At 40.1% G+C, this 17143-nt stretch overlaps 1 protein-coding gene across 7 annotated transcripts in view; it reads right to left on the bottom strand.

The window, feature by feature from the left end:
- Positions 1 to 242: 242 nt before the first annotated feature.
- COBL (cordon-bleu WH2 repeat protein) overlaps positions 243 to 17143 on the bottom strand; it is a 431588-nt gene continuing 414687 nt past the window's right edge. For 3 of the 7 annotated variants that reach the window (XM_075586505.1, XM_075586504.1, XM_075586499.1), the window contains 3 exons: positions 16360 to 16647; positions 11133 to 11239; positions 244 to 2540 (listed from right to left, as the gene is read on the bottom strand). In XM_075586505.1, coding sequence (XP_075442620.1) covers positions 11147 to 11239; positions 16360 to 16647 — 381 coding nt within the window. In that variant the 3' untranslated portion in view covers positions 244 to 2540; positions 11133 to 11146. Of the gene's footprint in view, positions 2541 to 11128; positions 11240 to 16359; positions 16648 to 17143 lie in introns of all 7 variants that reach the window. The other 4 variants (XM_075586506.1, XM_075586500.1, XM_075586502.1 and 1 more) reach the window with 4 other exon arrangements.

Here is a 17143-nt window from a genome sequence, read left to right on the forward strand (position 1 = left end):
ATTGCGATGGTATTGAGAAACCCAAGGCAGGTCTAAAAAGTATTTCTTGAAACAAGCTGGCATAGATGCTACAGCATATACAAATATTTAAAGCTCTCAGATTAACCTTTTTCATCTTTATCGGGGAAAAACTGAATGCAGGACAGACACACACACTCTCTCCCCCTCCCCCCGCCCCACACACACTCTCTCTCTCCCCCCCAACACACACACTCACACTCTCTCTCCCCCCCCCACACACACACTCTTTCTCAACCCCTCCCACACACACACTCTCCCACTTATAAACACACACCCACTCCCACTTAAACACACACTGACACTCTCCCATTTATACACACACAATCCCCCCCCCCCATCTCCTCCCTGCGAGAGCGAGTGCCTGCCCTCTAAAAATCCTCTCTCCCTCTTGTCAGCAGCACCGACAGGAACAGGCAGGGAGATGAAGAATAGCAGTGATCGTGCGTGCGGCTGCTGTTGCTGCTGCTGCTGAGCTCGGGAGCAGCCGGGTCATTGCTATGCAGGGATTCCGCCGGGCCTGGGACAACATGGGAGTGTTTTCTCACCACCCCTCCCCCCAGGTGGCTGCGGAACCTCTGAGGGGTGCTCGCAGAAGCCCGGTTGAAAACCACTGCTCCAGAGAAACAAAATAGTCGCTCACATCTCCCACATCACGCGGGTCAATAGGAAGTCCCAATGTCATCCGTTACGGCTTCATATTGTACGGCCCTATAAAATCCCTTCAGAAACTGTGAAGTGAAGCGGGAATATTCACCTGTATTTATCTCGGGAGCTAGAATTAAAAATCTCTACTGCAGCTCCAACAAACCTCTGGGTTCCCTCCTGTTTAAAGCAGCAGTCCTGCCTACCATTTCATTTTTAAGTTTTACTCCAGTTTGGCAATGGCACAAAAATATCACCAGATTACATCATTTTTAGCGTAAACAAAAAGGCCAGCGTATAACTGGAGCAATTGCATCTAACTGGAGTAAAAGCTCATACAGTCTATCCATGAACATTTTTATTTCAAGTTAGAACACACAGTAACAATTAAGATAATGTCTTGGCCTTTTGGTTCCATGGGTGAAAACTAACAAGTACCTCTTTGCTAACCTAGTTCTGCCGACATTGTATGGCCTCTTTGGAGGCTCTGCATGAAGCTCAACAGTTGGACATTTTGCAATTAAAAAGGCATTACATTCATGGCATGATGTCCATTTATCAAGATTATTTACATTCCTTATCGTTGATTTTTATCTAGCTACATGGGGGGTAGCGATAAAGAGCAATAGTAAGCGCTAAATAAAAGTAGTTATTAAATGAATATATAATATTCACATATAATAGTTCCTACTATTCTTCTCCATATTTAACTTCTCTCTTTTAGGACCTTATTTTATATTCACATAAGCAGCTGTTTGGGTCGTTTTCGACCACAAATTCCCAGTGACATCAAAGGGGATTTTCAGCCCAAACCTTTCAGAACAGTGACTTTGTGGATATAGAATTACCCCCCTTAGTTAGCTAAATGCAAAGGTCTGATTTGTGGATTCACGTTACTTGTCTATGCATCTCAGAAAAATATGTATAGTAAATACAAGCCAATTGGGGCCAATTTATTAAAAGTGTGAAAATAGTGTTTCCGTGCCCAAAAATTGGGCAATGTTGCAAAGAAACATGTCTTGACACATTTATTAAACCGTTCTTTCATTTGCAAAAAAAATAAAAATGTTTATAGTGATTTTGTTTTGGCGTATCAGCTCCGTATGTTATGCAAATGAGGATCAAATTAAGTATTCATATGCTATTTATTAAGACTAAAAAACAATCAACATTAATGGGAGATGGAGAGAGAAAGAGAGTATTTGTAATAAAATTCATAATGCACACTCACTCTCTCCCTCCCCTAACCAAGCACCTAACAGGACATTGCTAATGTGAAAAGAGCTTATAAAATAACATAACAATCATACTGAATTGATCCTTTTTACTGGATATGCCAAAACTCCTAATTTTAATTGCGCCAGATTGTTTGTTGTTTTAAGATGATTTTGCATTGAGCTTCTCACACTTTCAGGAATAGGCCCAATAGTGTAGTTACATGGTTCCTAAGCATCTCCTGTTTTTCTTGCTAAAGTGCGTAGCGACTATCACAGATCTTATTAAAAAGAAAAAAACGACCTTGTGAACAATGTGGCTCTCAGCAAAGGTGTTTCAAGTTCTGGGCTTTGCTGCATTTCTATTTCCACCTGCCAACAAGAATATTTTATTGCCAATCTCTGAATGCATTTCGAGGCAAAACACATTTTCCTTGGCACATACATCGTGCAGCATAGCAATATATTATTTTCCCTTTTGAACCATTATTTTGAAACGTAGAAAATTAGGTACAAAAAAAATGTTTGGCCAGCTGACAAGATAACCATACAGACTTCTGCTGTTCTGAGCCTCTCAAGTGTGTCGTTGACTGGATATTGTAGGTCTGTAGGGTTAGTTTCTCCAATTATTTGTTCTTACAATGTATGCAGTGAAGCAGAGACCTGTAACAGAGAAAATGCACCGTCAATCCAAGCATGTCACATTTAAGATATCAACCAGGAGCTGAAACTGTTGGTTTCATCATGCAGGTTAACACTGGCAATAATTAACAATTGAAATATGAACTGCATTAGAACATGTGTTGGCTTCCAAAAATGAGACTATTTGAAATGTAGCATTCATTTTTTTCTCTCCAGTGGTCGTATCCTAACTGGAATGTTCTCAGTATATGATTATGTGATGACACCTGGGGAAACTTTGCCAGGATTCAAAGCTGCCTCTTGTACGGCTGTCTTGCAGTATATTAACTTAGTACTAGTCTGGCAAGGCTTGAAAAAGTTAAAAAAAAAAAAAAAAAGTAAGGAATGCAAATGATGGATTTCCTTTAATGAAAAGTATATACAGAGGCAGAACCACATATAATAAATGGTCGTTTTGCAGTTCTTAAAATAAACTGAGTACTGTACATGTTATCCTTATGGAGATTTGGATGGAATTCCCATTTGACATTAGCTATATTAGTACAGTGAATTATCCCCAGAGATTGTCCACTACAGTCCATATCTAATACAAGCTGGGCAAGCTTCTACTGTCCATTTTCTATACACTGATGCTGGGCTGATGCATGTTTATAATAATTCCAAAGGGGTAATGTATCCAGATAAATTCAGAGCAAAACGTATGCATATGCATCAATTTCCTATTATGTGTATCAAGGTCTTTGCGCCTAGTTTTGAGCCATGTGCGTCAGCTTTTGATTTGTGGCGTGGCAAATAGATGAGTTAATGGGATGGCTCACAATTTGCCTCAAATGTCGGACACCCTTTCTTACAGTAAACTGAGCAACGATGCGGTGCATCAATACGAACTTCTATTATAACACTTTCTTAATGTTAATAAATCACCACGTTAGTCGTAAGACTATATTGCAGTACTTAAGTACTTACAGTAGTTATTGTTTCCCCTTATAGCTTGGTAAATAAAAATATCACTTGTGGTGCATTTGCATGTCTCAGACAGGTCTGAACGCCTGTTGGTCGCTATTATCGCTCAGCAAACAGTGCTTCCACTGCAGCCATGGATTCTGGGTAATGACAAGCAAATGAGCACAGTGCGTCACTCTTTGCTGCTTATCCATTTTAACATGGAGCCCTATAAGCTTATGCTTACTATATTACACAGCTTTTCAGCACTGCCTGGGTTAAAAAAAAGTGTATAGTCAGTCTCCAAAGGGTGTTATTGAACCTTATATAAAATTACTCAACTTCCTTTCTGCAATTTCACTTGAAAACATTGGGCACAATGATAAGAATAGTGTCTTCTGGTTATATGGCCCTGTTGTCTGAAATGTTAGACTCCAGTTTCAGACAACGGACGGGTGTCATCAAAGCACAATATGGGGTATGTGGCTGATCTGGTGGTAACTGCCATTCAAGCTCGATCGGGCCTGGTAGCCGGCATCACAATTTGATGACTCCTGGCTCAAGTGTCAAACCAATAAATGGCCTTTTGCACACAAAGCTTCAAGTTCTATATCGTAATTTGTTGTACTAAGTATACACAGCACCTCATACATTTGCAAAACAATAACAATATATTATTATTATTATTATTATTATTATTATAGCTGGTTGCATATTAGCAATTTTAAGACATGGAAAAAGATACCAAACCATTATTGTTTTGTTTTAGAGCAATGTATAAGAACATGCAGTGCAAATTTATAACGTGTTAACTAGTGAAAACTATACTTAACACAGCACTGATGCAGCATAATTCCCAGTACAATATACCTCTGTATGGAAAGATTTACTGCTCCTGAGGTACAGGACATGGAGATCAAGTGACTTGTCCAAGGTTACACTAAGCTCCACTTGGTATTGAACCAGGATGTCTATCAATAGTCACATAGTGAACCGTTTAGTAACCCCTTCTCCTCCAAATTGGATAGTAAAGATGTCTCCTTATTTGCTTTCTAAATTGAGTGTGTTGTCTCTCATCTATGGGACCAAGTGGACTCTTTCCAATATAATCATTGAATAATTACTGTAGCTTAATGGTAAAAAGCATTGCATTTGGAAAGGGTGAAGAACTCAATCTGATTACAAGTGTCAGCTCTCCTTGTGACCTTGGACCATTTCTTTAACCTCCCTGTGATCTAGGTACCAAAATTACAGTAAGTATTTGAAGCAGTGACTCACAGTACATGCACAAATGTATGTACCACATATGTGCATTGTCAGATCTATATAAAAATAATATTAGTGTTATTATTTTGAAAGGCATGTTCTGCTTTTCTGTAGAACAGCCTCGCAGAAGAAGCATATTTCAGTTTTTAAGATAGCTAGCTATATCTCTATTTACCCACCATAAATTCCGTCTGGTTTATTTATTTTTGTTTGCACAATCATAATGGCACGTTATCTTCTGTTTATTTTTTTTTTCTGGCGCACAGGTGAGACACCCTTATCGACTGTATGACGTGTGATGAAAACCAGTCATTTAGATTACCTACATAATAACACTTGTAGTCAATGATTACTAAAGTATAACAAAAACGGAGACTGAGACATTATGTCTTTGTCCAGGATAGAACTGGCACATTTTCGGGCCAAGTCCTTTTGAACACAGAGGTATTGGAGGAGCCAACAGATTAGCGACTTTTGATTCTCTGTGTTCTTTAACCCATTCTCTACCACAGGGGTTTGGAGAGCATTTTAGAACAATACCTGCCTACTGGGAAGCTAGTATACTGCAAATATACGGTAACAACATGTATTCTGTACGCTGTGTTTTGATAGATACATTAGATGTTATCAACTTAATTCTCCAATTTATTTGTCATTGCTCATTCACAAATATGTACCATTTTATCTGCTCGGCAGCAGTAATAAAAGGTGTTTAGTTATTCCTCAAACGTCTATTCACACCATCAAAATTATTGGATCTCTCTCTCTCTCTCTCTCTCTCTCGCTCTATCCGTTCTGTCGAGTACAACTCTTGGCCACTCTATGGATAAGTGTGCTCCATGTCTTCCGATCTCTCACAGCTTCTTTCAATGCTTCTATATTCAGTCCAGTATCTTTCTTAATGGCATCTAGCCATTGAGTTCTTGGGCGGCCTCTTCCTCTTTTACCACCAGTCATTCCAAGCATGACATCCTTCCCAAGTGACTTGATTCGCATGATGTGACCAAAGTAGGAGAGCTTGGGAAAACGATCGCACTGACCAATCTAGTTGCTAACTGATGTCTTTACTCTTCCAGATGTTGTTCATACTGATCATCACATTTCTTCAAAGTGCCAACCATCTCTTAATCTCAGGGGTGCAGTCGCCATTGCGATCAATTTTGGAGGCAAGGAAGATGAAATCTTTAACCACTTCAATTTCCTCATTATTAATCTTTATATTAACGTTTGCATTTTTTGATGTGGTCATGATCTTTGTCTTCTTAATGTTCAGGCGCAATCTAACCTTCTCACTTTCTTCTTTGAATTTAATGATCAGATGTTCGAAATCCTTCTTGTTTATAGCCAGCAGGGTAGTATCATCGGCGTATCGGAGGTTGTTGATGTTTCTGCCGCCTATTTTCACATAAATCTGGGACTCGTCTAGGTCTGCTCGCCGCATGACCGCTTCTACGTACATGTTGAAAGCTGCTGGTGACAGGATGCATCCTTGGTGTGTGCCCTTTCCGATCTTGAGCCAATCCGTGTCTCTGTATGGTGTTCGGACTGTAGCTTCTTGATCTTGATAGAGTGATCTTATAAGTTCGGTCAGGTGTGGTGGTGTGCCCATTTCCTTCAAGCAAATCCAGAGCTTTTTGTGCTCAATTACATCAAACGCCTTTGAATAATCGATGAAACACATGTAGAGATCTTTCTGATACTCCCTGTTTTTTTTCCATAATCCATCAAAGGTTGGCAATGTGATCACGAGTGCCTCTGCCTTTCCTGAAGCCAGTTTGCACATCTGGCATTTCCCTATCAACAGTTGTTCTCAAGCGTTGTTGGATAATCTTCAGAAGGATTTTGCTTGCATGTGGTATCAAGGCTATGGTGCGGTAATTCGAACAATCCTTCGTGTCACCCTTCTTCGGAATTGGGATGAATACTGCTCTTATCCATTCTTTCGGCCACTCACACGTGCTCCATATGCGTTTACATAATGCTGTTAATGCTGCCGCTGGTATGGCCTTGAGCAATTCTGATGGTATGCCGTCGGTTCCTGGGGCTTTTCTGTTGACTAATTGCTTCATTGCCCATATGACTTCCTCCTCCATTATATCTGGCTCCAGTTCCAGTGTTTCATTCTCCTCCAGATGGTTCTGATATTCACTTTCATACAACTTCTCTGTGTATTCCTTCCACTGATCGCTTATTGTTTGTTGGTCATGCAATTCCTGGCCATTGCTTTGTGCCTTGAATGTTGACCGTACCCTTTTCACATTTGTGTAGAGTTCTCGCGTATGACCTTTCCTGTTCGCTTCCTCCAGCTTCTGGCACTGTTCATTCCAGTAGTTCACATTGTCCTTTCTAGCCTCTCTTGAATTCTGCACTCAGTCTTCTGAAATCTTCTCTGTTCCCAGTAGCTTTGGCCTTCCTTCCCTCTTCTGCGATGATGATGGTCGAATCAGAGATCCATTGGGCTGATTTTGATGGTTTCTTGTATGGGACATGTTCTAAGGCTGTTACGATAACGCATACTTTCACTTCTCCCCACAGCTCGTCTGGATGCCTCTCTTCTGTATCAAGGAGGTCTACCTGGATCTAAATTGGATATTTACATTTGAGTTTGCGTTTGTTACTTGAGCTACCTCTAAATTATCTTAAAAAGGTTATTTCTTTATATAAAAAAATGTTTCAATTAGGTGAACTGGATATTTATTAATTTAATATGGTTGTGGACACTGTGTCATTTATTTCTATTAATTTCCTTTTATATTAGGTAATGTAAGGCGCTTTGGGGAAAAGCCCAAAGAAAATAAACAAATGAAATATTGTAAGTTGATTCAGACAAGTAACTTCTTCTTTACCCTACTTTGTATAGCTTTGAGGCTTCTGTAAAAACAATGAACAAAATGCAAACACAATCTTTGACTTTGATATGTAAAGAATAAAAACATACTGTAGGCCCATTCCTTTGTAAAGAGGAGGATGAAGATCACTACATACATGATATATAGTATGAACGCCATTCCCCAATGAGGTGTAGAAAGAGATAGAAAAAGGAAAATAAAGTGAGTTACTGTAAAAAACAATGTAATCATAATTTATTTGGATAGGATACTGAACGAAGGGGAGTTCTGATCCTTAGAACAGTATGTAAAAAAGTTCTCCAGTCACGAGTTTAATAAGAAAGGTGCACTGAAACCACCACATAAGAATCTCTTACTAAGCCACAAAATATACCAGACACACTTGCAAAATAATGATATATACTATCAACGCTCTGGTCCCCTGTGGAAACTTTTCTCAAGTTGCCATCTTGTCAGACCCTCATAACTGAAATAATGATCAGTTGCCATCTGTTGCTTCAGATTTTCTCGAGTGTTACAACTTCAATTGCCCTAATTTAGGTGACCTCCTGCAGTACTTTATAACAAAGATACGCCCTTTCCTCTGTTGCTCGACTACTAAAACTCTGACTCAGGCCCTCATTCTCTCCGTCTTGATTACTGTAACCTTCTGCTGTCCGGCCTTCTTGCCTCTCACCTGTCTCCCCTACAATCTATCCTAAACGCTGCTTCCAGAATCACTCTACTCTTTCCTAGATCTGTCTCAGCATCTCCCCTCATGAAATCCCTCTCCTGGCTTCCGATCAAATCCTGCATCTCACACTCCATTCTTCTCCTCACTTTTAAAGCTTTACACTCTTCTGCCCCTCCTTACATCTCAGCCCTAATTTCTCGTTATGCACCATCCAGACTTTTGCGTTCTTCTCAAGGATGTCTTCTTTCTACCCCCTTTGTATCTAAAGCCCTCTCCCGCCTTAAACCTTTTTCACTGACTGCCCCACACCTCTGGAATACCCTTCCCCTCAGTACCCGACTAGTACCCTCTCTATCCACCTTTAAGACCCACCTTAAGACACACTTGCTTAAAGAAGCATATGAATAGCACTGTGGATATTCTGAACACATGATACATAAAGTCTGGTCCCCTGCAGATGCACTTACTAGAACTCCCTCCTACTGTCTCTTTACGTTCTCCCTACCTACCAATTATACTGTAAGCTCCTCGGAGCAGGGACTCCTCTTCCTTAATGTTACTTTTATGTCTGAAGCACTTATTCCCATGATCTGTTATTTATATTATCTGTTATTTATTTGATTACCACATGTATTACTACTGTGAAGCTCTATGTACATTAATGGCACTATATAAATAAAGACATACAATACAACTGTATTATTAATATATTTTAGAGACTGGAACAAACTCGGGGAACATTTGTGTGGCATGTAAATGACTTGACTGTCTACTCTCTAAACATTTATAGTAGTTACAAACACTTGCTGTAAAGACCAAAGTCTTTGAATGTTTCTCCTCTATATCATCCTGGATGGCCTTCCGCCAGCTCAAACTTAACATGTCAAAGACGGAGCTTCTCATACTACCTCCAGAGCCTGGCCCTAATGCCCCCTTCTACATAACTGTTGGAAGTACTATCATACACCCAGTATCACAAGCACGCTGCCTTTAGGGGTCACATTTGACTCCCCCCTCACATTCACGATGTAGTTCAAACCTGTAGTTTTTACCTCTGTAACATTGCAAAGATACGCCCTTTCCTCTGTCCCTCTACTACTAAAACTTTAACGCAGACCTTCATTCTCTCCCGTCTCGACTATTTTAACCTTCTATTGTCCGGCCTTTCTGCCTCTCACCTGTCTCCCCTACATTCTATCCTAAACACTGCTGCTAGAAACACTTTACTCTCTCCTAAATCTCTCAGCATCTTTCCTGCTGAAATCACTCTCCTGGCTTCCAATTAAACTCAGTATCACTTACAAAATTCTCCTTCTCACTTTTAAGGATATATACACTGGCGACACACTTTATTCGAGCTCGGCTAGTCCCACGAATTCGGGTATACCCGGGTGTATTGAGGTTTGTGACTGTTTTCTGCCCGAGTGCATTGAGGTATTTTCCAGGCAGGGATTGAAGCATTTTATTCCCGCTGGCTGCAATACTGCACAGTATATATATATATATATACTGCATTACAATTCATGAATTTATGCCATCTGGTAGACACGCGAAGCATTGCAGCCTATTAAATCCTAATCATTATCATTTAACAGATCAGCCGCCCGTCAGCCAGGCATGAACCCAGGCTGGGAAGGCAAATGCAACGGGGCTTGTCAGAGGTGAGGAGCGGCGCAATCCAGGTATCTGCCAGGTACATACTGGGTATTTGCTCGAATAAAGTGTGTCGGTGCAGTACACTGCTGTCCCTCCTTACATAAAAACAAACAGGCAATGGGGGAGCATGGGATTGAAGAGGCATATAAAATGACAATAAAATGTTGATAGTAGTCTTAAATGGTTAAGTACGGTGGGGGATGAGTTTAATATGCTAAAATACTTACACGGCCATGTGTAAGTAAACACAATGATTGGTAACTTTCTCAGGACGAACTCCTTCTCTCCCAGCAGTGGTAGATGAAAATTGATATGGTGGAAGGGGATATTAAAATATATGTATATCTCTGTACTCACACGGCCCAGTGTGAGCAGTTGCAGGGGTTTGGTTTCTTTATGGTTAATATTAACCTGGCCGTGTAAGTATTTTAGCATATTAAACACATCCCCCACCGTACTTAACCATTTAAGACTACTATCAACATTTTATTCTCATTTTATATGCCTCTTCAATCCCATGCTCCCCCATTGCCTGTTTGTTTTTATGTCTCTTTAAGGGCTCTGGATTAACCCTTTTTCTGGGGTTGAAGCAGAAGGGATTCTATTGCTGGCTCAGAGCATTTAATAGAGAGCCACAGTTGGTTTGACCGCTTCATTGTAAGCCCACTTTTGTTTGAAACTCAAGGTAAGCGCCTGGTTCTTTTTACACCAGTCCCTCCTTACATCTCAGCCCTAGTTTTCTGTTATACAGTACACCTGCCCGACTTTTGTGTTCTGTTCGAGCATGCCTATTGTCTACTCCTTTTGTATTTAAAGCCCTCTCCTGCCTTAAACCTTTCTCACTCACTGCCCCACACTTCTGGAATGTCCTTTCCCTCAATATCTGACTGGCACCCTCCATTAGGACCTTTCTTAAAACACACTTCTTTAACGAGGCATATGGGTCACTCCGCTGGCTGATACTATACATCTCAGATGCACTGACCTTGACCTCTTGCAGAGACGCACTTACCATAACACCCTCCTACTGTCTCTGTAAGTTCTCTGTAATTGCCACTTAGATTGTAACCTCTTGGGGGCAGGGACTCCCTTTCCTATTGTTACTGTCATGTCTGGAGCGCTTATTCCCACTATGAGATAATAATATTATGTCACGTGTATTACTGCTGTGAAGCACTATGTATCTGGATGGTGCAATACAGTATAAATAAAGGTATACATACTTACATAATGGCTGTAATTCACTTAGCTATGATAGGGGATATTGGAGCTCGATCAGCATTTGATGCCATAGCGTTGAATATACGCCGATTGTTTCTGACACCAGTAGACACCTTATATTGAGAAAATGGAAAAATAAGGTTTATTACAATGGTGCTGTATTTTTTACAGTAGTAAAATCTGAATGAAAGTTTGATAAACCAGCAATGCCAAAAATAAAAGTGCCATATTTACTAAACGGTACTACGCTATATGCCACCTTTATATAATTGCCCTGTAAGGTGTCTTCTGGCACGGGGGAAGGTGGCTTACAGATACGTTATTACAACGTGTGGCGCGATAGCCCTGTCCCACTGTTCTCGTGCGTGGCTGATTCAATGCAATGGCCTCTTCTCCCGTTGGCTCACTGCTTGGATGTCCTGCTGCAGCGTGCCACGGACTGCAATAACTTTGGCTACATCTGTATAACAAACCACCCCTTATGAAATACGGACCATTTTGTTTCAGGTTCTCAGAAAAATATTTGTATTCTAGTTAACATCAACAGAATTTTTATCTAGGCAGAAGTTTTAGAAATAAAATAATAGATGCATTTGAGAAAATAACGGCTAAGATGGCCAATAGCTATTCTCTTCTGGACACTAATGTTTTACTTACAATATGTATAAAAGGTCATGTACTGTTGGTAGAACTGCATCCAAAGCTGCATTATTAACTTTGATAGTATGATTTACAAAAGGGATATTAAAATATATTCTGAGACGAATATGAACGAAAGGGTCCTATGGTTACAGCCTTTTACAATAGTAAGCAGTAGTAGGTGTTCGGGAACTTTGAGCTGTTGGTCTAGCAAATGGGCTGTGGAATAAATGTAGATAACTGTTGGTCAATGTTTACTATTTATTCCAGTGTTTGTGGATGATTGTTTTTATCACATATGCTTTTCGGAGTATTTGTTAATAAGCAGAAGATACAAACAGTATGTTGTTGTGACTTATAACGCTCCTTGCGGTGTGCCTCAGCTGTTAGCTATGCTGCAGATTAGCTTCTACTTGGAGTAGAAGCAATTCTATGGTCTAATTAGTTTATTCTGGTAAGGAGTAAAGAAGACTGATGCTGCTCAGTATTCATTTTTTTTTTTTAGCAGGCATCTGTACTCAAAACCAATAAAAACATAATGAAGAGCTTCTGAAAAGTCCATTTCTATAAGCTCTCCACCTGCTTCATAGCGTTTCTCTTATTTTTTTCTTACAAACTTTGTATGGGCTGATACTAAAATGTAGTTGTGGGTTAACTACAGGATGGAAGACTGCAAGTTTTGGCAACATAAAAAGGAGTTCAATGCAGTAGGGGGTTCCTCAGTTAAAAGCCATCTTCACTTTTCAATGCAAATATGGAATTATATAAACTTTCCACATTTACAGACCTGCAGAGAACCCAAGGGCGTGACATTGATTTGTGAGTGAGGTTATTCTGCCATATTATTTCACTTTTTTTAAGTTTACACAGTCTTTTTATGAAATCAGAGTACAGGCATACCCCGCATTAACGTACGCAATGGGACCGGAGCATGTATGTAAAGCGAAAATGTACTTAAAGTGAAGCACTACCTTTTTTCCACTTATCAATGCATGTACTGTACTGCAATCATTATATACGTGCATAACTGATGTAAATAACGCATTTGTAACAGGCTCTATAGTCTCCCCGCTTGCGCACAGCTTTGGTACAGGTCAGGAGCCGGTATTGCTGTTCAGGATGTGATGACCGGCGCATGCGTGAGCTGCCGTTTGCCTATTGGGCGATATGTACTTACTCGCGAGTGTACTTAAAGTGAGTGTACTTAAAGCGGGGTATGCCTGTATTTAATAATAGACGACCATAACACCGTTCTACTGTGTTTTTACACTGTGGTGAAAAAAAAAAAAAAGGTTATTTAGCCTCTGAGTGTCTTAAAAAAAATTCTTCAATGTTTTTTGGCTCCTTACAAAATTTGCATGTTAGAATTATAGGGTTGGTGTTCTATTATGAGTGTTATTGCTATGTGTACTATGCAATTAAAAGGGGTTTTAAATGTAAAGTAATGGGAAACGAATCACTGCTTTAATATGTCTTTATCATCTGCATGTGGTTGGGCATCAGTTTCTTAGTGAGAAGTAAAAAGGTGAAATTAAACTCTGTATTGGCAATAAAAGTCGGTTGTTAAGTCCCAAATGTAGCATGGTTTTTTTGTTCTTACAGCAAGTTTGCAAAACTTAAATAAAATTGTAGCAAAAGGTCATGATTTGGGATATTGATGCCAGACGCTTGGTGTAGAATGGTCAGTAAAAACAAACCGTACTTTAAAAAAAAAAGTATAATATAGTTATACTCATTGCTATTTCCTGGAAAGAAAGTCAACGCTTACAAACTAAGTACACCGAGACCTTGACAGGCAATCCCGCCTACACGTCCTTATTTTACTTGAAACAGAGGATTCTCCAGAGCTGAATCACATTATATATTTTTTGAAGCTCCGGGACACCCTGGTTCTTGAGACACTGATAGTTTTAGTAACCAGTGTTTAAAGCTGCTTTGGTCAAAGGAAACAGAAAGGTGCAATATTGAGTTATACTATACTTATATATTTTTGGTTTTTATTATTGAGCCTTAATTATATTTTTGGTGATATTGTTCATCTATTATTCACAACTATTTAATCTATTTGTGCATACACATTATTGCGTTATTTGTTATTAACCCCCGGTGCGCTGTGTGCACCTTTCTGTTTTTCGTTACATGGAGTGATTGGGAATACCTCCATGCATCCAGCAGCAAGCGGCTTAATGAAATCATCGCGTCTGACAGCACGAGCGCGGCTTCGCTGCTTCTATTTCTGCTTTGGTCAAAGCTCTTCTTACTCCCACACTCAGGAGAGGGAACTGCTGAGGATCCGTGTATAATTGGCAAAGAAGGTTTTGGAGGTTTTTTTTTTTTTTTTCTGATTTGTTTAATTTAAATTTTTTACTTTTATTAGTGAATTTGAATTAAGGTGATCTCAGTATCAACGTTACAAGCAATTGATGCTTATTTACAATTGCCTCTAAGCATCAAGAAAAGTGAGTTGCCAAAGTGCTTCTCGACTTAAAGATGAGCGAGCTTTTTATGTCCTCAAACCGGAGGAAAGCTATGTTTAAATATCGTAATGTGATGACAATTTAGAAAACTAACAAACGTACAAAAACAAGTCCCAGTGTACTGAAAATATAGTCATGCAATGCTGTTGAACCGCATGTGAGAGAGCACCAAAAACTAAACTACTTGGGGCAGGAACTGACAGTGCCTGTTATTGTATTGTATTGTATGTCTTTATTTATATAGCTCAAAACATCCAGGGGGAGCATGAGGGAAGATAAGAGAACAAAATATATATATAAGTGCAGACGTTATGTAATTAGATGAGTACAGTATTTCAGCAGTGTCTTGGCTCGTATGGCTATTCTACTCACAGGAGCAAGCTATATTCAAAGCAGTTGGCAAATAGGGTTGCCACCCTTGAAGATGTCTATGATCTGTGCCCCCCAGGCGATGATCCGACAGCGGTATGTGTATAGAGAGAGGGAGAGACTACATAGTGCGATCAGTATGAAAAAAAGTTTATATATAGAAAACACAATAAAAATGCGCACTTACAATTTGCACAAAGGTAAAAAGCATGTATCACATAATGTGAATGGAGGGTGTCCCGAAACAGCTCACCGCCTCCTTCTGGTCAGTCTGCTGGCTTCCGCGGCTCTGTGTCCTGGACCGGAGCTTCCTTCTGCGCGCCCGTCTGCAAGGTGTGACGTCACTGCATACAGAGCTGGTTTCTACGGATCCTCTCCAAGACCAAAATAGGTCCGCAGGTATAACTCTACGCGTTTCGCCCAGCTACCAAACTGTTTCTCGGCTTCGAAGCCGAGAAACAGTTTGGTAGCTGGGCGAAACGCGTAGAATTATACCTGCGGACCTATTTTGGTCTTGGAGAGGATCCGTAGAAACCAGCTCTGTATGCAGTGACGTCACACCTTGCAGACGGGCGCGCAGAAGGAAGCTCCGGTCCAGGACACAGAGCCGCGGAAGCCAGCAGACTGACCAGAAGGAGGCGGTGAGCTGTTTCGGGACACCCTCCATTCACATTATGTGATACATGCTTTTTACCTTTGTGCAAATTGTAAGTGCGCATTTTTATTGTGTTTTCTATATATAAACTTTTTTCATACTGATCGCACTATGTAGTCTCTCCCTCTCTCTATACACATACCGCTGTCGGATCATTGCCTGGGGGGCACAGATCATAGACATCTTCAAGGGTGGCAACCCAATTTGCCAACTGCTTTGAATATACCTTGCTCCTGTGAGTAGAATAGCCATACGAGCAAAGACACTGCTGAAATACTGTACTCATCTAATTACATAACGTCTGCACTTATATATATATTTTGTTCTCTTATCTTCCCTCATGCTCCCCCTGGATGTTTTGAGCAATACTTAATCCTTGGAACCCGTGAAACAGGTCCCACCAGTGAGGTTTGAGCAAGGGGTTGGGTCACCCATTTCTCTCAATCACTTTTCCACTTATTATTTATTGGTTTCATCTGACAAGTAGCGCCTGTCTTTTACCTTTATCTACACAATTTATTTATATAGCGCCATTAATGTACATAGCGCTTCACAGTAGTAATACATGTGGTAATCAAATAAATAACAGATAATATAAATAATAGATCATGGGAATAAGTGCTTTAGACATAAAAGTAACATTAAGGAAGAGGAGTCCCTGCCCCGAGGCGCTTACAGTCTAATTGGTAGGTAGTGAGAACGTACAGAGACAGTAGGAGGGAGTTCTGGTAAGTGCGTCTGCAGGGGGCCAAGCTATATGTAATCATGTGTTCAGAATATCCAGAGTGCTATTCATATGCTTCTTTAAGCAAGTGTGTCTTAAGGTGGGTCTTAAAGGTGGATAGAGAGGGTGCTAGTCGAGCATTCCAGAGGTGTGGGGCAGTCAGTGAAAAAGGTTTAAGGCGGGAGAGGGCTTTAGATACAAAGGGGGTAGAAAGAAGACATCCTTGAGAAGAACGCAAGAGTCTGGATGGTGCATAACTGTTATTTCCTGGGCTACATGTCCAATCAATCCTACTGTATGAAAAAATTATAATTTAATTATTATTATTCATAAGTTTTCCATGGCTTGGCAGCAGTTACTGTATCTTACCTTTTTCAATCTTGAAGCACCATTGCCAGAGCGGATAGCTTCCATTAACGACTCCCTCACATCTATAGAGTTGTTTGTAAAGGCTGGTGAAGTTTTGGGTGCTGAGATTACATATGATGATGATGGTGGTGGTGGTGGTGGTGGAGGCATGAGGGGTGGTGGTGGAGGTGGAGTCATCAGTGGTGGGGGAGGAATGGATAGTGGTTCAGTGCATGCCATTTCCACCTCTTTCATTGACACGTCAATATTTTTTATAGTGTGGAGTTCATCAGAGGCCGGAGAAGATACCTGCCAGAGAGACGGCAAATGATTAATCAAAAAGTAATCATTTCACTAGTAACGTATGGGCAATAGAACAGCATATGTTGTATTTGTTTTCACATTTCTAATGGACAAGATACATAACAATGATACATGACTATTTATTTACAATCTGTCAGTATGTACCGCAGTACAGTAGAATGAGTGTAAAATACAATAACAGGAGGCCCATGTTTTTATCATCATATTGGTATGGTCGTGAGCTTTTAAATACAATTTATTTTTGTCATCTACATTTGTGTACAATATTCTCCTTATTTTAAATACTGTATGATAATTACAAAGTAAGGACAATAACACCCCACACGCCTTATAAAATGGCTTACTGTATCTGTAGCCCCTTTGGACAGGAAACTTCCACGCCTGTTTTATGCAACTACAGTACATTTAAATATTAACTGTTCTTCATTGGAAAGAGGCCAATAAACTAGACAATAAAGGGGTTTAATAGGTTATATTTGAC

Source organism: Ascaphus truei, chromosome 2, assembly GCF_040206685.1.
Source record: "Ascaphus truei isolate aAscTru1 chromosome 2, aAscTru1.hap1, whole genome shotgun sequence".
NCBI classification, from domain to species: Eukaryota; Metazoa; Chordata; class Amphibia; order Anura; family Ascaphidae; genus Ascaphus; species Ascaphus truei.